Source organism: Salvia hispanica, chromosome 4 (genome assembly GCF_023119035.1).
Source record: "Salvia hispanica cultivar TCC Black 2014 chromosome 4, UniMelb_Shisp_WGS_1.0, whole genome shotgun sequence".
In the NCBI taxonomy this organism is placed as follows: domain Eukaryota; kingdom Viridiplantae; phylum Streptophyta; class Magnoliopsida; order Lamiales; family Lamiaceae; genus Salvia; species Salvia hispanica.
In genome coordinates, this window is record NC_062968.1 from 17,643,496 (window position 1) to 17,663,260 (window position 19,765).

Consider the following 19,765-nt stretch of genomic DNA (forward strand, 5'->3'; position numbering starts at 1 on the left):
AAAAGCCCGTCTCCTATACCTCTTCCACACCCTGATGGAGTTGCCACAGCTTCGCTGATAATAGTAGATGTAGGTGAGAAACCCGTGTATACCAGGTCGCTAGAAACGTTTACTTGCTACCAAACGGCGGAATGAAAGTGTGGGGGAGGGTGTTTCACGGCATTTCGAAGATACCAGACAAACCCTAACTAGAAATAGAGGAATATAAGAAGTTTTTTTTTGTGTAGAAATATTGACAAAACTTTAATCACGTATGAAGTACTAAAACTTATTAGGATATCACATAAGAAGTTGCTGACAGAAATGTGACATAATTCATATGTCAGCGAATTTAGGGGTTGCCAAAAATGCCCTTCAGGGCATTTGGGCATTTTGGTCCGTAAAATGGCTACAAATATACGATATGTGATTATGTTTAAGATAGGGTTGTGTGGAGGTATTTTTTTTCTAGGGATCTGCAGTGACACAAACGGAAACGTTAAAAACTTTTTATGTAGTTCACTCTTTAAATTAACGGAATAATCAAATAACCAATTGATAGGTCATTGAATTCCATGGCAGGGAATAAGAAGATAATATAAATTAATAATCAAATTCTTGATTATTTCTATCGCAATCAACTATATAGGTCATAGAATTCCATTTGAATACTATATCGTCCAACTCGTAACACATGCATTATTAATATTCCACAGTCTACATATAGATCTCCAACTAATGCAAGTACTCAACCAAGCTACCACCAAAAACATAGCAACGTAAATGAGGTCCCTCTTCATCTTCCTCCTGATTGCCCTCTCCTCCTCTCTCGCCAACGCCGCCACCTTCACCGTCCGCAACAACTGCCCCTACACTGTCTGGGCTGCCGCCTCCCCAGGCGGCGGCCGCCAGCTCAACAGCGGGAGCCAGAATATGGGCGAGGACCGGATGCTCCTTCGACGGAGCCGGTGCCAGACCGGTGACTGCAACGGGCAGCTGGTGTGCACCGGCTACGGGTCGCCCCCAAACACACTAGCAGAGTACGCACTGAACCAGTTCAACAACCTGGATTTCTTCGACATCTCAGTGATCGACGGATTCAACGTGCCCATGGAGTTCAGCCCTAACTCTGGCAGTTGCAGCCGCGGGATTCGGTTCACAACGGGCAGTGCACGCAGGGAGGGTGCAACAATCCATGCACGGTGTACAAGAGCAACGAGTACTGCTGCAACACTGGCCCTTGCGGGCCCACCGAGCTCTCGAGCTTTTTCAAGCAGAGGTGCCCCGATGCATACAGTCACCTGCCCCGGTGGGACCAACTATAGGGTCGTTTTCTGCCCTTGAGCATCACCCTCCGCCTCATAAACTATGTATCCCTACGTACTCAATAACTTTCCTCGTGAAATTAATAAATAAAGGTCATACTCGATCAGTTTTCACAGTGCCATCTCCACCCTTACAACTAATTTAATCATAGACAAAGTCCAATTTACCATATTCTCTATCATTTCTCACTATTATATTGTATAACGAACTAAACTCATAGTACTATTTTAAACAATGGGACTATACATAGTGGCTTCCAACAAATTAATGACAAAAAAGTAAAAATCTTCTTACTACTCTAGGTTTATTATAATTAGTTTTCAAAGCGAGTTCATAATTAGGATGGCTTCCTAAGTCTTACTGTACAATTAATTAATGATACGTAACTGGTGATCAGATCTGTTTTAGATTATCATAATCTGATGACATTGTATGCGTTCATGATTTTCTTGTACCGTGACATAATCTCATTTGATACGAACATATATCCTAAGTTCCTAACCCGAAGTTGTGGACCATGATTTTGAGCTGATCACAATCTTGATAATCAGAATATATACATTATATTTTTAAAATTTTCTATTGTGAAGTAATACTCTCTCCGTTCCACAGTAATGGAGGCGTTTCTTTTCGGCACGGAGATTAAGAAAAATTGTGTTAGGTGAGTTAAGTAAATGGAGAATAAAGTGAAAAATGGAAAAGGTAGAGAGATGAAGAGAGAAAAAAGTAAGAGAGAGTAAAGTAGGTGTGGAGAAATGTGTTGACTTTTACTAAAAATGGAAATGTATAATAATGAAAATATATATATACTTTTTCAAGTTAAATAGTCTGTTTTACATGTTATTGTAAATACTGAAAGGGCAATGTATAAAATACGTTAACATAAACAAGTCTTTGATAATCTTAAAAAAATACTATGATTCATACAGTATTTTTTTTTTACAAGTTCGAATAGGCGTATAGTTTATATTTATATATGATTTGTGTCATTATACTTATGAAAAATATAGATATGTGTATTATGAAGTCAATGCTTATCCCACGATCACTATGATGTAAGTAGGGATGTCAATTCAATCCGAAATCCGTGGGTCGGCCCGAATAGCCCGGTAAAATGAGCGGGTTAGGACTGTAATTTAATTACCCGAATACAAAAAGGGCTAAAGGAGTTGGCCCGAATGGGTTGGCGGGTTAAACGGGTTGGCCCGAACGGGTTGCGGGTCGGTCCGATGGGTTGCGAGTTTTAATTATAACATATTAAGTTTTAAGAGTTTTTTATATTTTTGAATCGTCAATCTTCATTCTACACAATTATTAGTCTTATTCAATTTTCATTCTACACTTTTCCACTCGATTTCACAATATCAGCTTTCAAGTTCCACCTCAACTCATTATTCATTATTGCACCGTCTCATCATCTGCCAATAGTATTTTACCACCACTAAAGCCAATCAAGACAAAATTAAGAACTAACCCATCAAAATCTCAATATATTTATTATTTTAATAATGATTATTGTAAGATATGATTTTTTATTTTCATAAAGAATTAGTTACGAACAATGTCATAATAATGGCACGAACACAAGCTTTTATTTATGTTGTAGTTGATCGAGATGAAAGGTTTCTTTTCAAGTATTATTGAAGAAAACTATAATAATTTGAAGATTTTATATGATTCCAAACTAAAAAGAAAAAAAGTATCTAAAATTTAAAATCATTTTATAGAAGAAAATTTTGATACAAGAGAATATTTTCGAAAGCTTTTAGGCCCGAATAGCCCGATGGGTTAGCCCAAAATCCGGCGGGTTAGGGTTAGTGACGGATCTAATGTGCAAGGAGGAGGGGCAAATGCCCTCCCTCAAAATTTCATATATATGTATAAATTATATTGTAGAAAAAAATTAATATTAGTTTCTTCTTTAAATGCCCCTCCTTAAGCACTTCAAATATCCCCCATGTATTTTTGCCCCTTCTATGATTATTTTCTAGATCCGTCCCTGGTTAGGGTTAGGGTTGAAAATTTATGATCCGAAAAATCCATAACCCGAATGGCCCGCACCTAAATAGTCCAGCGACCCGAATAGGCTGGCCCGAACGTAAACGGGTTAGTCCGATTGACATCCCTAGCTGTAAGATCCTTAATTAATGGACATTTATTTGAATCTTCACAAATTTCTCCACTGCAAAAGCTAAGGTATACGTACTACAGTTTCATGACCAAGACTTTTCTCGAGATGGACTACGTGTGTGGTGTGTGACGTGTGTCCATCCATCCTACAACTCAAATTGCATGCCCAACTACCTATTTTATCTTATGCCACTAAATTATGGTGACTTTTCCTCAAATATATATAGAAACGTGACCATATAATATTCAAAATTTAAATAGTACTACTATCCAAGTAACTAAAGTTGAGTGAAAATTCAACAAAATAAAAAAGGACGACACATCACCAAGAAACTCAAACAAAATAAAACCAAGACACACTACAACAAAAATTACCAACAAGGACGCTTTTTAAGTCACTTTTTAAGTCAACCAGAGACACTAATATTTGTTGCTAAATAAATTATCGACGCTTTAAAAAATGTCTTTATCGGTGGTGTGCCAAACAAAAATAAGGACACAAAATGGGAGCATTGGTGAATTTTTTTGGGACGCTTTTTAAAAGTATCCCTAAATTAATTTTGGGACACTTTTTTAAAAAGCGTCCCTAATAACTAGAATTAATAACTAGAATTAAGTCTAAAATATTCTCCATCTCCTACTGACCTATAGAGTTTTTGTTTGCATGAATTACACGATTTTAGTAGAAATGATAATTGAAACATCACCATAAAAAAAATGACTATGTCAATCATTTCATGCTAAAATTGGATAAACTAGTTGATTAAATATTCAAAAATACCCAACACCATTTTGATTCAAATTATGAAGCTAAGCTCAGACTATTCCTATTGAGTGGTTATGTACTACCAAACATTAGAATATACAGGGACATTTTCTCTTCCCCTCTTCTCTCATTTTTGAAGAATGTGTCTCCAAAGCTCCTTAGAAATGACGATGTAGGGAACCGAGCTCAGTTGATCTTCTAGGAATTGATCCGGGTTTAAATTGAAGGAATACAGAGACAAATATAAGCAAGGTTTATCTAAAAAACTCATCAGATAATGCATTGGTTCTATTAACATGCATCTTGGTTTTAAGATCCAAATATTTACAGAAAAAAAAGGTTACTTACAAACGTGGTATACTACCGAGAAGGAGTACCCCAGTTCTACCCGATGGGAGAAGCCCCTGGTGGAAGGGCACAAGAGGGCCAAGAGGGGCAAGCTGGGCAAATTGAACAAGCGCAAAAGCTGAGACAAGAAAGTCTGGAGAGGGCAGTAACTGAGCTAGCGGAGGAGAATAGACAATCACGGGCAGAGATGGCAAAGCTGACAACCGTGATGGAGAGCATACTGAAGGAATTAGCAAGAGGAAAGGAAAGCGCAGGAGCTGGAACGAGTGGCCATGGAGGCCAGAACGATGAACCCACCGAACCAGATGAAGAAGAAAGTGAGGAACAAGAGGAGGCAGAAAACACCCAACCGGAATCCACTGAACAGGAACCAAAGGGACCACCTGCACAGACCCCTGCGCCAAGGAGGAGCAGGAGGAATGTCTAATCGACCCCCCGTCCCCCAAACTGACCAGTTAGTTTTCTTTTTAGTCTTTAGTTCTCTTTTATTTCTGTTTTTGTTACTTCTGCTGCATAAGTAGAATTATATGCATTTAATGTGAGCAAACCCCATTCATAACACTTAGCCTATCCAATAGTCTAAGTGTGAGAAGTAAAGGGTTTGCTACTTCGGTGCATGTATTTTGTTTATGTTTTTTGTGTTCTGTCATAAGCATGTTAACTCACACTTAGCCTACTGCATAGTTTAAGTGTGAGGAGTTTATATGTTTATATAGCATGTTTTGTAATATTCTGTTCTGCTTTGTTAATTCATTGTATATATCTGAAACTCTCTCACTTAGCCTATTGCATAGCCTAAGTGTGAAAAGTTTTTAGATACAGTATGTGTTTGTTATAAATGTGTGTATGTCATACTAGTCATTCCCATTTTTCACTTCACAGCCCGTATCTGGGGCAGACACTTGTGAAGGGAGAGGGGGGAGCAAATGGCCAGTATGACATGTATATATGTGTTATTTGAGTCAGTGCATGTTAGTGTTTTTAGGGTTTATTTAGGTCTAAGAATTATGTGTGTTTTTTTTATGAATGGGCTTAAAACTCAACTGCCTCGAACTGACGGTGAGGGGAATTGAGGGAGATAAGGCATGCTGAAAAATAGAAACCACGCTCTCCAGTAACCCCTAGTCAGTATAGATGATGCAAGTATGAAGGAAAAACCCATCTCTTAGGTCAGACACGAAAGCCCTCTTTAAAGGTGAGTTAGAAGCCCAAAGTGGAACTGCTTTCCACTAAATACTGAAAAAAAGAAGAGTGGCTACCACATGATGTCTAGGGCAAGGTGACCACGTGTAAGCAAACCCTGAAGGCAGTAGGAAACCCCCCTCCCCCCCCCCCAAAAAAAAAAAAAAAAAAAAAAAAAAAAAAAAAAAAACTACCCTTAGAACCCCATTTTCTAACCTTATCTGTACGCCGAAATAACCCATCAACCACTGGAACTGTGTGTGTGCAAGACATAAGGCAAGGAGGCAACTGCCCAGGAGGACATTACAAAAGAAACCAGCTGAAGAAAAGAAAAGCAAAGAAAGAAGGAGAAAATCGATCTGAAAAAAATCCAGATCCAAAAATATAAGAAGGTATAAGGGTGGCAAAGCCACAGAAAAGAAAATCGAAGAAAATGGTCGCAGATACTTGACCGCAAAAAGAGAAAGGAGGAAGAAGGAATAAGGGTGGCGAAGCCACAAGGAAGCTACTGACCAGTTGGAAGCCAATGTCAGAAATTGTCCAAGCCGAAGAAGAAGCCATGGCCTTCGCCCAAATGCACACAGTTCTCCCACATCGAAATAAGTAGTTAGTTTTTGAACCTTAGAGCCTTAGGGACAACCACCCCAAACATTACAATCCAATAGCCCCGTACAAGCCTTAAAGACCTTCAGGAGCTGCACGTGAGATCTGAGTCCGAAGCATCTGTGGTTCAGCATTGAGAGAAAACAGTCATAACATCCCCTGTAAGGAATGAGTGACTGAGTGAACCCAGTGTTTGGCCTAGGATTGGGTGATCTTGACAAGCGGATGTACTGACTAGGGAGGGAAAGTGGGGCGACGGAAGTTCAAGGCTGCCTAAGGCCGGATTGCACCTAATCTCAAGGGGAGGGATGGTTGAAAATATAGCATGTTCTATGTGTTTAAGTTATTTATATGTGTTATGTGTTTGTGTCGTTGTTTTTTTTTTTTTTTTTTTTTCTTTGCGTCAGAGTCTTAAGTCTAGTTAGGTAGAGTCGGTCAGGGGGAGTAACCAGGCTCGAATTCGACTTATTTCTTTTTGTTTGTCTTCACGCTTGAGGACAAGCATGTGGTAAGTGTGAGTAGTTTGATAAGTCGTATTCTAAGCCTTGGTTACTGGTCAGTATGTCGTGAAATGCATGTATTATCTGCAAAACAGTTGCTTAAGTGTGCAGGATTAAAGGATCCAAACCAGTAGGAGACGATTCAGGTGACGCAAGTGAAAAAAGGGCTAGAAGGGTGCAATACTGACCAGGATGCATGCCAAAGAGAAGGCTCGAGATGGAGAAGAAGGATAGCTGGGATGATAATTAACAAGGGCAGAAAAGTCAAATCGTGAAGGAAGTCTACTCTAAAAAACAAGGGCAAGCCTCCCTATAAAAAGAGCCACTTGGAGAGAGAGAAGGAGTTCGGTTCTCAGTTCGCAAGCTCTCGGTTCTCATACACACTTAGTAGAATTCTCTCTAGAAGATCAGTCCTTCAGCATTATCCAATCTCTCGTTCCTCGCCACAGCTATGGTCACTTGACGTCCAAGAGTCTGCCGGAGAAATTATCGTTCTACCGTTCCAGCCAGTTTGTCGCAGTAGTATAGCAGTATCACCGCCCGGAGTTGCAAAACAATCGTTATTTTTTTTAGTTTAATCTTTACCTGCTTTCTTCATTGGATCCGTGCAAACATTTATCTTTGTTGCCTTTTGAAGTACTTCGTGAAGATCCAAACGTTTAAGTTACGAAATTTCTGTTCTGAATGTCTCTTTGGTTTAAGTTTGCTTCATTCTGCCTAGGGAAGTTAGATTTAGTTATCGCTTTTAATTTTTGAGTGCGTGCATGTATTTCCTTTCGAGTAAGCTAGATCTGTGGTTGTTGATCAAATTTTATAGTTATGTTTCAGTCTGAGTTTTCGTGCATGAAATTTCTGCTCTGTGCTGTGATCACCACCTTGCATGTTAGTCAGTAGAGGCAATTTACAATTTCAGTTGTTCATCTTATGTTAAACATTTTAATTGATGGATCTTGAGTTTGAAGTTATGAATCTGAGTTTAGTCATGGAGTTTGTGTTCATATGATTTCTGTTAATACTTGGTGAAGAAGAAACTTCAAAATCAACTTTAGCCTTGGACCACTTTTACTTTTTAAGTTACTTTTGCTTTTGTCTCCCACTTTTCAGTTGTACCTTCCAGACCTGTCAGAAAGCCAACCAGCCACCAGATAAGCCTTGTTTTCTAAATTTCCTCTTTTAGTAACTGTCTACTTTTCACATGCCTCTGAGATACCATGTCCTCTATTTTCACGAATACAATCACGTGCCTGTTATTTTCACGCCTACTAGTCAGTAGAGTACCATCTTATTTTTTTCTCTTCTCTCTCTTACTTTACCAATTCTACATTAAAACTCGTGTCATATACAAATTGCTCTATTTTTTTTGGACGGAGGGAGTATATCACAACACACAAACAATAACACTCATAAACTCACATTCCACTAACTTTTTCTACCCACTTTACTTTATAAAAGTCAAATAATTTTTTAAAACTCGTGTCGATAAGATATGAGACATTTAATCATGGACGGTACAAATGTACAGTACATTTATTTTATTGTCCATTGATCAACGCATAGCATAATCAGCTATAAGTGATGTGCAAAACCTTATTACACTAATAAAATCCCTCCACGAAAATCAACCAACCATACCAATTACCAAACACACACAAAACAAAACAAAAACAAAAGAAAAAGAAAAACAACAATAATGCCATCAACAATTACAAAAAAATTCAAGGGCAAAAGACGACGCTATAGCTGGTGGCCGGCGGGCACTCAAAGGTGCTGGTGGGGTCATCCTCCGGGTAGGTGAAAACATCACGGCACCTGCTCTTGAAATACCGCGACAGATCGGTCGGGCGGCACGCCCCCGAGTGGCAGCAATACTGCGTCGTTTTGAACACCGTGCACGGGTTGTGGCACCCGCCAGGCACTCTGAGCGCGGCGGGGCACTGGGCCACGATGTCGGCCGCGCACCGGACGGGGCGGGTGCAGCCGTTGGTGTTGGGGCGGAACTCCATGGGCACGTTGAAGCCTTCCAGCACGGAGATGTCGTAGTAGTCCTTGTGGTTGAAGGTGTTGAGGCCGTACTCGGCCACCGTGTGCGGGGCCGCGCCGTGGGTCTTGCAGTCGAGCTGCCCGCCGCAGTCGCCGGTCAGGCAGCTGCCCCGGCCGGCGCCGTCGAAGGTGCAGTTGGTGCGGGCCCAGATTTTGGCGAGGTGGGGCCCGTTGGGGAGGGCGAGGGTCCACGCCTGCCCCGAGTCGAGGCGGCGCCCCCCGCCCGGGATGGAGGCGGGCCAGAGGGTGTAGGGGCACTTGTTTTGGATGGTGAAGATTATTGCATGGCTTTGGAGGAAGAGGAGAGAGAGGAGAGTCAGAGAGAGTGTGATGAAAATCATTTTGGATTAATGGTGAGTTATTGTGTTAGGATTTGGTGGTTTATAAAAGTTTGTGTTTTTTGTCGGTGGGGATTACTTTTCTACGTGAAATCGTGGTGATTGTGATATGGTTTTTGCGAAGCTTTTTGTGTTTTTTTGAAAAAGATGTGTAGCTAGTCAAGAATTGGCGATGGATCAATTATCAAAAGGAGTAATTACTTTTCGATAAGTAAAGCAAAAGTAAAGATGGATTTGTATAATATAAATCTACATGGTTGTAAGAAGATTATTTGCTATGCATTGTAGTCACGTGAAAAATACTAAGACGATAAATTTTGTATTACTATTTTATTGTTTTTTTTTTTTTACATGTCTTATTATTAGTGGGAAGTGGGAAGTGGGAACATGTAGTATAGGAGTATAATATAAGGAAATAATCTATATTTGAATATTTTGGATACTAACTAGCTAATTACTTCACTCGTGAGATAGCTCCAAGTTCCAACTATCTTAAACTTAGCATATTTTTGCTTGTGTTTGGACTTTGGATATTGCTATTTATTTTATAGGTGTACACTTTATAGTATATAATGCTGTTAGTTCAGACACTAGCAAAATAATTGTCATTTAATTTTCAAAAGGTACAAAATGGAGTACTAAATTTAATCAAATTTTGTGATTTTATGAACAGTTCCTTTATTTTATATGCATAGGCTTTATGGTAAATAAATTGTTAGTTTATACACAACATGACTATAATTTATTTAATATAAATCCAAAATAATTAAATATACTATTTTAATAATGATAAAGTTAGTTTGTTTCATGGGAAAGGAATACCGGCAATGAACATGTACAACTGGAGTTTGCATATTTAATTTGTCTATCTAACTTCCGAGCAATTTCTGAGTCATAAAAATAATTTTATTCCCCTAATAATAAGAAAGATTAAAGAAACTATATATAGAAACAACAACATACTCATATGTTAACAAATAAGTAATCAATTGAGCAAACGAGTAAAAAGATAAAACAACTGCTTAAACAAGTAATATAAGTAGTGATATAACATGCATATATTAACACAATGAAGTCCAAATATTGACTTATTAGGTGTAATTCAAAAGGATCCAAAGTTAAAAGGGGATTTATTTCTATATTGAATAGGTAGTACTCCTCCATTCTATTTTATTGTTGGCATATTTTTTTTCGCACTTCTTTCGAATAAATAATATTAATAAATAGTTAATGTTGAGAAAGAGTAAAGTTTCGAATAAATAATATTAATAAATAGTTAATGTTGAGAAAGAGTAAAGTAAGAAAGAGAATAATATAATTAAAATCTTTTCTATATTATTTTCCTTCCTATTTTACTCTCTCATTATTTTAATTATTAGTATAATTTTTTTACATGACTTCGAAAAAAAATGTGTCAACTCTAATAGAACGACGAAGTATTGCGCAATCAGCAGCCCTTGGTGTTAGCCGCCGGTCCAAATAAAATTAGTAATAAGGGTCCCACTATATTTTATACTCCTACAATTCTTTTTTTACATATATTATAGCCAAAGAGATACTTCACCTACGATCTAAAAACTTATTGCCTTTTATAACATGAATAACTTTCAATTGTGGCATGTATTTTATCATATTTTAATTCAAATAAACATAATACTTTGAATTACGTATACTCGAGAAATCTCAAAAAAAAAAAATATACTACCTCCGTCCTTGAAAATTTGTTCCACTTTTTCATTTCTGTCCGTCCCCCAAAATTTGGCCTATTTCATTTTTAACATTTTTGATAGTGGATCTCATATAATCATATTCCACTAACTCATTTCTACACATATTTTATTATAAAACTAATATATTAAAGTAGGAGAAATTATTGTTTGTCAATTCAAACTAGGACCTAAATATTAATTGTTTGAAATAATTGTTAATCAGAAAACATGATTGCATTATTTTTGCCTCTTTTTCAGTTATTTGTGGTATACGCGACTGGCGTTTTAGTGGCACAATTTGTGCATCTTTTTCTTATTGTGCATTTTTATAACTACTAGTCTTTCTCCTACTCCTACTTTACTTTGATTACAATTTATAAAGGTTTTACCTGTAAAACAGTATGTAAGAAAGTTAATAAACATTTTCACATTTATATTTGGGAATTTGTCAATTGGATCAACTCCACCTAATCCTAAGCCAACTTTGGGCTATTTGAGTCAGAACGATATGATAAAAATATTTTTTTACTATAAATTTGCAGCCTATTGCATCGTATTTAAGTTTTATACATAAACATATTGTTGTAGCAAAAAATAGATTGTAATTTTCCTATCAAGACACTTAAACTTGATGCAAACTCCGTATTGTTTTCAATTAAGACACTTGCCTAATACTTAGGCCTGCTTATTCGGCCGGTTCCGGTTCTAACCGGACCGGTTGACCGGTTAACCGGTTTTAAATTTTCATAAATTCAAGAACCGGAACCGGAACCGATCGGTTTCGGTTTGGAACCGGCCGGTTAAGAATCGGTTGATTCCGGTTCCGAACCGGAACCGATGTGTAATTTTAATCCGAATTTATTTATAATTTTAAATAGTTCAATACTAAAAAGATAATAATCCAACATCTAGAATTATAACAAATAATACCTAAAAATTAAAATAAGTACACAAAATACAAACCAACAATACAATAATATTCATATATGGATAAGAGTGATGCCAAGTATAGTAGGTTGGGTCGGACTAGTTTATGTTAGCAATTTTTTACTAATACAAAAATAGGAGTTCTAAACTTTAGCAATTTTTTTTAATAAAATGAGTTTTAAAATTGAATTTCATTTTTCCTTTTTTGGCTAAACATAGTATTCATTGAAATTTCCAATACTAATTGATATTGTTGTGACTATTTGGTTTATACCGGGACACTTAATAAATTATTCACAAATATGTTAAAATCGTATGTTAAATGAATTGTTACATAAATTTGTAATAAATATATCATATGAGATGATATTGTATTTGTATAAGTTCTTTTGAAAACTAAAAACAAACTTATGATGTTCTACTCATTATAGTTAGTTCATAAAAAATGGATTAGGGAAATAATTATAGATTCAAAGTATCACAGATTAAATATTTAAATCTAAAAATCACTCAATGTTTCAAACTATTTTACTTTAATTCAAAATTAATTCAATAAATTAGATTTTTTAGTATATTAAATTATAAAAAAAATAAAATTGAATTATAATCCGGTTCCCGGTTAGGAACCGGTTGGTTCCGGTTCGGAACCGGAACCGGTGTTATTTAAAAAGTTGGAACCGGAACCGGAACCGGATCTTCCGGTTCCGGTTCCTCAATTAACCGGTCGGTTCCGGTTCCGATTCTGGTTAACCGAGAACCGGAGAACCGTTTAAGCACCCCTACTAATACTCCCTTGGTCTAAAAAAATGGACTAGTTTTACCATTTTAAATCGTTCTTCAAAATTAGACAAAGTCTAAATATGAAAAGTTTTTCAACAAATAATAATCTTACACATCATTTATAATTGAACCTCACAATCCATTAACACTCATTACATTCCCTCTCTCTTACTTTTTCTCATCTCTATCTTATTTTACCAATTAAAACCTGTATCATTTACAAGTTCATTTATTTTTTTTAGGACACAGAGAGTATTGATTAAAAATGTTTCATCTCTAAGAAGGAAATTGGTGAACTCCACCAATATGAGAGACACGCAACGACAATATTATCCAACCATCCATCATAATTGAAATCCATCTATTTCTTTGAATTTATTACTATTTGATGGAAATTTATCCACCAAAATAATATCTCCAGCAAAAAATAAAAAACAACAGTTGAGAAGGGAAAACTTGAAGAGAAGGATTAAATGCATAATGCAACTACTATAAATTCCAAAACTCTTACTCTTCCTCTATTTGCTTCATACATCCGTTTATAATGTGAAATCACCATACCTACCAACACATAACTGTATTATATACACTCACATTCATTCACTATATGAAAGCAACATAACAGCTTCAAGCTAGCAAAGCATCTCCCCTCGAGAGTCTTGAGGCAAACGCTCCTTCCAAAAATAGTCGAATACCACAACAAACTATTTCTCTAGTCAGAGCTTTTGCTTGAGAGTTTGTCCTGCAATAGAATACATCGCAAGTCCGGTTTAAGTTGAGCCACGTTTAAACAGAAGAAAGGCTGGGAAGGTTTCACTTATCAGATTATGACGAGATACTGAGAATATTACACAGCTCAAATCTTAGGTTATTATCTAGTAATTGCACAAACTCAATTAATGAATTGCACACAAACATGAGTTTTAGTATTACAATTCGTAGACTTACGATTTATGATGATATTAACACAAAAATAAATCACCAGATACCAAACTAATGTGGAGGCCGTGATTTATGTACATGGACTCATTGTCTGATGAACAATACTACACCGTTTCAAACTAAGTAGTATTGTTGGTCAAATAAGGAGTCCATGAAGGCAAATCTCGGCATCTGCAACTGCATCAACATCAAACTTTGGATCCTCAATTCGTGATAAAATTATAACAAATCGACAGTCTATGTACCTATTACTCCCTTCGTCCCATTCAAGATGTCCATTTTTCCTTTTTAGTTTGTTCCATTCAAGATGTCCACTTTCTATATTTGGAAATAAATCTCTCTCCTCTCTCCTCATTAAAATATTCAACTACCTTTTTTCTCTCAACTTAATCCACCTAACAACTCCTCCTAAAATCCCATATCACTCAAGAATGTGGACATCTTGAGTGGGACGGAGGGAGTATTTTATTGTGTTATTCATGATTTGGCCAAAAGTTTGTATACTCCCCATGTCTCACTCTAAGGGGAGCATTTCCTATTCTGCAGTGAGTTAAGTGGAGAGAAAATAAAGTAGAGATGATGATGTTTCCATTTTAGGATATGTGTCAATTAGAGTGGGGCATTTAAAAAAAGTGATTGCAACAGGAGTATCTAATTATTTATAGACCAATTACTCTGAAATAGAAATGCTTGCCTATTCCATGTGATTGGGGTAGCAAGTAGGGTTGACAAATCGTGCGGGTTGGGTCGTTATCGAATCAATGCGATATGGACGCAGCCTAATAAGGTCTAACTCAAACTCAACTCAAAATCATCGGGTTCTTATTGGGTCGAGCCAATAAGGACCTACACCCAATAAGGCATGATCCAAACCATCAACTTCGGTCGTGTGTTCGTGTTGGATTTCATATTGTATCGAAAATAAGGCTTGATCCAAACCCATTAACTTCGGTCATGTGTGTTCGTGTTGGATTTTCATATTGTATCGATAGTTACCGGCCCTAGTAGCAACTAGCAAGTTTCTAAAATCTAGTATCCTTTTTAAGAATCATCCAAAAAGATGTCGATTCGCTTATATGGAGTGAAAAGTGGTTGACACAAAAGTAACGATAACTAATCAAAAGGAGAAAACAAGAGCAGAAATTGAAACTCAATTAGAACAATCCTACGAAGAGGCCTAGACAATCCTCCGAAGAGGCCTACGGTAGCATCCTCAAACACTATATTTTCCAAAATGTCTAGCTCTTCTTTTAAAAGAGCTATTTATAGAACTCCTACAAACTCTAAACAAGGAAAGTAAATCAACTTAAAACTAAACAAGGAAACAAATCAAAGCAAATTGAAAACGAATCAAAGCACATCCTTGTCATTATCAATCAAGATAATGATGGACAATTGCAACATATCATGATGGAAAGAAGTGGTGAAGTATGGAACTAAGGCTGGTGAATGCCGAGACAAAATAAAATGCAAACATGTATCATTCTGAGTTGATATCAGAGAGAGCATACCTTGTGGTCACTTGTAATATAAGAAACAACTACGGTAATGTCATCAAGCTTCCCACCATAATAACGGAAACCAGCTTCTTGTGCTGCAGCAGAGAAAGGTGTCTGCCTGTTTTTGTCCTGTGCTCGTTGCCGTGCCAATGCTGCTATTTTCTGTGCTGTCACCTGTGGCTTTAAACTAGCTCTTGTAGCTTGAACTACAACAGCAGTAATGTCATTGCTATACAGATTGTCGAATAGCCCATCAGTCCCAGCTATTATCACATCTCCAGGAGCAACAGGTATTGTAAACACCTGCATCACACACATGAACCATTTAGTTTCATTGTCTTTATTTGTAGCTTCAGACTACACCAGAACTGCAGAAAAAACATAAGAAATTACAGATGATGTTCAGCCTTTCCAATTAAACTCCACAAAAATGTGGAATTCTATATAACTCAATGGCTGGAGAAGCATAACTAATCTATAAATAACAGCTACAAATTATGTGTTACGGATAAGATAAGGCAATCATGAATCCAGATAGGTTGTTATCACTGTCCACTGATAGGATTATGGTTGCTTAATAATGCCTTCCTCATATGCCAACAAGAGGCCAAAATGCTAAATTTCCAGGACAACAGAAGTTACTAATAGAGCTGCCAATGTTAGTGACAAGTTAACCATGCAGTGAATAAAAGTGCTTCCCATAAAAATGGATTTATCACACTAGTAAGTTTTATTCCCAACTGCAACTGCAAACCTTTCAGATGTCTGATTGAAATGTCAGGATAGTATGCAGGCCCAATAGGATGATCACTCAGCAAACCATTGATATCTCTCAAATATAATACGCCATTCATTTCCAACTATAACTGAAATACAAAATTCTGAAAGGTATGCAAAAGAGTAAAATAATTGATAAAATAAGATAAAGCAAAATATAGATTTTCCTTGAAAGGTATGCACAACTAAATAAGAAAAAGTAAAATTTCAAGTCCCAGGAGAGTTTTCTATCATCCAGGATTCCAGTTAATAAAAAAAAGTAACACTTCATAAATGACTTTTTCTTCTGACATCATAAACACAGGCAGAGAGTAAAATCAAAGGAAGGAGCTAAATCACCTGTCCGGAGCTAGGCAAATCGCCAGTACTCCCACACTCCAGCTGATAAGTAAAATTGAAATCATGCTGCTGAACAGGGGATCTGAAAACCGTACTTCCATCTCTAACAACCATAAACCCACTATCTCCTAAATTAATGGCCTGGAGACCCTACATACGAAAGAAATTTGAATCAATAAACCACATGAAGTTGGAAGGAACACATTCATCCACATGTCTTCAAAATACTACGATCACCTTGTCCAGAAAAAAGTATGGTGATTTAAGATTTCTGAGCAGTGTGTTTACAAAATTATACATTGAATGCACATACCTCACCAGTGAGAGCAATAATACAAGCAGTTGAGGATCCCTTTGCCCTTGTGCTAGTGTAGGCTTTTTCTAGGACTCTAGCAGGATCGACAGAGCCTCTTGGTTCTTCTTGAATTGCATTGACTGAATGTGACATAAGCTCACGTGCATACAAACCTGCATCAACACCTAGATCAGCCCATCCACCTACACCATCAGCTACACCGATGGCTTGTTCATCTAAACAAATGAAATGAGCATCTTCTCCGCCAGTTTCTTCCTTGTCAGGATGGGGCAGGTAACAAGATCCTGAATTCAGCTTCAAAGCTCTGACGATTGGACTGTTCCTGCAACCAATCCCAAAATAGTATGAATAAAAGGATGCCATAATGATTTTACTAAAGTTGGAAAGTTTTGTTGGGGATTTAATGAAATTCTAGGCTTCATATTGACAGGTCCAGCATGGCTGATTGTTAGTTTTAGTGTTTTACAAGGATCACATGGCTAGCACTTCTGGAAAAAAATGTCCATGATGCATTGCAAGGAAACATCTATATATACATACATATGCACGGACATCCACATGTGTGTACTTTTTGTTCTCGTCCCTTAATCCTAGAACATTGTTAAACTAAATAAAACTATTTAGCGAAGGATGAATTCTAACCACTAAACAAGTTGGTAAGCTACAGTAATATGAGTAACCACTAACCAGACCTAAGAGTGATGCAATAGAACAAAAGAAATAGTTGCTCTGTGATATGTAAAATATTTTTCTTACAGAAGTAAAATTTAAAATTGAAGAGAACATACAGCTCAGATGAATCAGCAGAGGTTGACCGCTGTTCTTCCTTCACGGAGTTCTCAAATGATACCTCTGGTGCAGTGCCGGCAGATGAAAATGCAGGTGATGATATATAAGAACGCTCAAATCCAAATCCAAGGAATGGATTGCTACTCCCCTTTCTCTTCGCGGCATTGTATATGAAATAACCATACAACAAGAAGTTATTAGGCTGCTCTTTATTTCTCAAACTCATGGTAGCGTTTCTACAATATCCAACACTACTCCTTTTATACACACAAGAAGAATGATATGAAGCAGCACAATTTTTAACATGTCTAGAAGACAAATTTCCAATAGAGCACTCAGTGTGAGGCAATCTGGACCCACAACCAGCCATTAGTGATTTCGGAGAGCTGATCCCAGAGACTTTAGAAGGCCTTGATAGCAAACAATCAATGTGATGCCCACAAACCTGGAATGAAGGCCCCGAAATAGATGGTATGGAAATTGCTCGAGAAAATGATTCAACAACTGAAAGGTTTCTTCTTCGATTGGCTAAATGTAGATCCGCTTGAGCAGCAGCAAGTGTACCGGACCGAACAAATATATGCGGGCCACTATTTGTTTCAGAGGGTACAAAATGCAAGAGCCTAGAGCGGCCAACCAACAACCTCCCCTGGCCAATCAAATCATCTATCTGACCTTGAATACCAGATTCTTGCCCATATATTGATCTCCAGAATCCTTGCCAGATTGCACCACGAAATCTTGAAAAATTATTGGATGGCATTTCCCTGGCTCAATTGAAGTAAATCTGGTAGCCTTTCGAAACAGATGATACAATCACAACTACAACCAAGAGAAGATAATCTCATACTCCCAATATATATATCTCAACCAGAATACAGGAGCACCGGCCTCTCTTAAGTATGTTAAATGAATGAACCTGACAAATGAAAAGAACATACTGTCAGGGAGAATGTAATGAAAAACACAAAAGAATTCTCCTTTTCCACAAACAAAAGAAGAGCTTATCAATTTTTTTCTAAAGAATCCTAATTTTTTCACCCCTGATTGCTTTACCCATAATTCTACTTGGAGCCAACCTCCTATACAATTTAAAAATGAACTGGAAATGAAAATTTTCATGCCTGATCCCCATTAATTCCAAAAATTTTACATAACAGCTTTAATCATGATAAGCCAATAAAACTTTTTAGAATCTGAATACTACCTGAACTAAGCAACTTAAACGCCAAATTATCATTGAACGCAAAACTAGTAGTTAGCCAATTCTGAATGGGAAAATTTAGAATTGGGATCTGGATATTTGCAATTCCTTTTTTCTAATCGAACAATACAGCCTAATCTGTCTGCTTTCTTGTTTTACATGAGAAGCAACCAAACAAACAAATAGAGGGATCTCAACAGAAAGAAAGAGGTCAAACCAACGTCATACAAATTACCCCTAAATTGAATCAACGAACCCTAATCCATCGTGATATAAAATCAACAACTTCAGCCCAGACCAAATCCTTGAATAAAACACCAAACCTTCCACAAATTATGATTCAATACAAGTTATTCCCATCATAATATTTGCTGCTTGTCTACCAAGCACTGATTCTAGAAAAAATTGCCCTTGGCAACGACAGTAGCCCAGAACACATCAATAAACAAATACAAGAGCTATAAAAGGGGGAAATATAAGAGAGAAAATGAAAAAGGGACGAATCCTTGAAGAAGAAACACTGAAGAAATGGAAATCGCGCCTTCCATGAATCGAAATTGAAAAGCTGGAGAAGATGAAAATATGTACCTTTAATATTATGAGGGATCTCGTGAGCGGCCAGAGTGTGACCGTAAACGGTCCTCCGCCTACAAAACGAAAACGGTAATAAAGGTAAAGAGAAAATGGGTTGGTGGTTTAAATTCACCGATTTTGAATCACAAATAAATTTGGGTGTTGGTTGGGGTGGAGCTGTGGCTGTTGGCTTGTCTGAAACGACAAATTCAGAAGCTTCCTGTTTGGAGATATATCTCATTCGGAGAATTATTCAAAATATTTTCATATATTATATCTATACTCGGATTTATCAATATTTTCATATCATAATCCTGATACAAATTATTGAAAATAATTATAATATTCTAACGATTTGAAAGAAAATAATCTCATGCGTCAAACCCTTAAATCTTACTTCATCCATCTCATAAATGGATATTTGTCCCATAAAAATTAGTAACTATTTTCTATTTTAGATAAACTTAATTTCCTCTAACGTGGGTCTCATTCTTCATTAAAAATATTCTAATTACTTTTTATTCTTCCCTCCGTTCCGCTTAAGATGACACGTTTTCCTTTTTAGTTTATCCCAATTAAAATGACATATTTCCTTTTTTGGTAAATTTCTCTCTCCAATTAATATACTCAACCACTTTTTCTCACTCCTATTAAAATATTCATCTTTCTTTATCTCTATACTTTAATACTTACAACCA

The 19,765-nt window shown here is 36.9% G+C and overlaps 2 protein-coding genes and 1 pseudogene across 6 annotated transcripts; 1 reads left to right on the top strand and 2 right to left on the bottom strand.

Moving 5' to 3' along the window:
* The first annotated feature begins 748 nt into the window (after positions 1–748).
* Positions 749–1,369, top strand: LOC125223538 (annotated as a pseudogene).
* Positions 1,370–8,321: 6,952 nt separating this feature from the next.
* On the bottom strand, positions 8,322–9,241 carry LOC125219784 (protein P21-like). Of its 2 annotated transcripts, XM_048121847.1 has the most exons (2): positions 8,770–9,241; positions 8,322–8,727 (listed from the first exon to the last, which is right to left on the bottom strand). In XM_048121847.1, the coding sequence occupies exons 1-2, from the start codon at positions 9,213–9,215 to the stop codon at positions 8,550–8,552; spliced, it is 624 nt and encodes a 207-aa protein (XP_047977804.1). In that variant the 5' UTR covers positions 9,216–9,241; the 3' UTR covers positions 8,322–8,549. The 2 variants fall into 2 exon arrangements, with proteins under 2 accessions (XP_047977804.1, XP_047977803.1); XM_048121846.1 differs by having other exon boundaries at positions 8,322–9,241.
* Positions 9,242–13,097: 3,856 nt separating this feature from the next.
* LOC125220083 (probable protein phosphatase 2C 55) lies at positions 13,098–19,273 on the bottom strand. 4 transcript variants are annotated; one of them, XM_048122216.1, is made up of 6 exons: positions 19,083–19,265; positions 17,290–18,209; positions 16,499–16,823; positions 16,186–16,335; positions 15,082–15,372; positions 13,098–13,370 (listed from the first exon to the last, which is right to left on the bottom strand). In XM_048122216.1, the coding sequence occupies exons 2-6, from the start codon at positions 18,051–18,053 to the stop codon at positions 13,341–13,343; spliced, it is 1,560 nt and encodes a 519-aa protein (XP_047978173.1). In that variant the 5' UTR covers positions 18,054–18,209; positions 19,083–19,265; the 3' UTR covers positions 13,098–13,340. The 4 variants fall into 4 exon arrangements, with proteins under 4 accessions (XP_047978173.1, XP_047978174.1, XP_047978176.1 ...); XM_048122217.1 differs by lacking the exon at positions 19,083–19,265 and adding an exon at positions 18,730–18,995; XM_048122219.1 differs by lacking the exon at positions 19,083–19,265 and having other exon boundaries at positions 17,290–17,640; positions 17,736–17,807.
* Between the last annotated feature and the right edge of the window lie 492 nt (positions 19,274–19,765).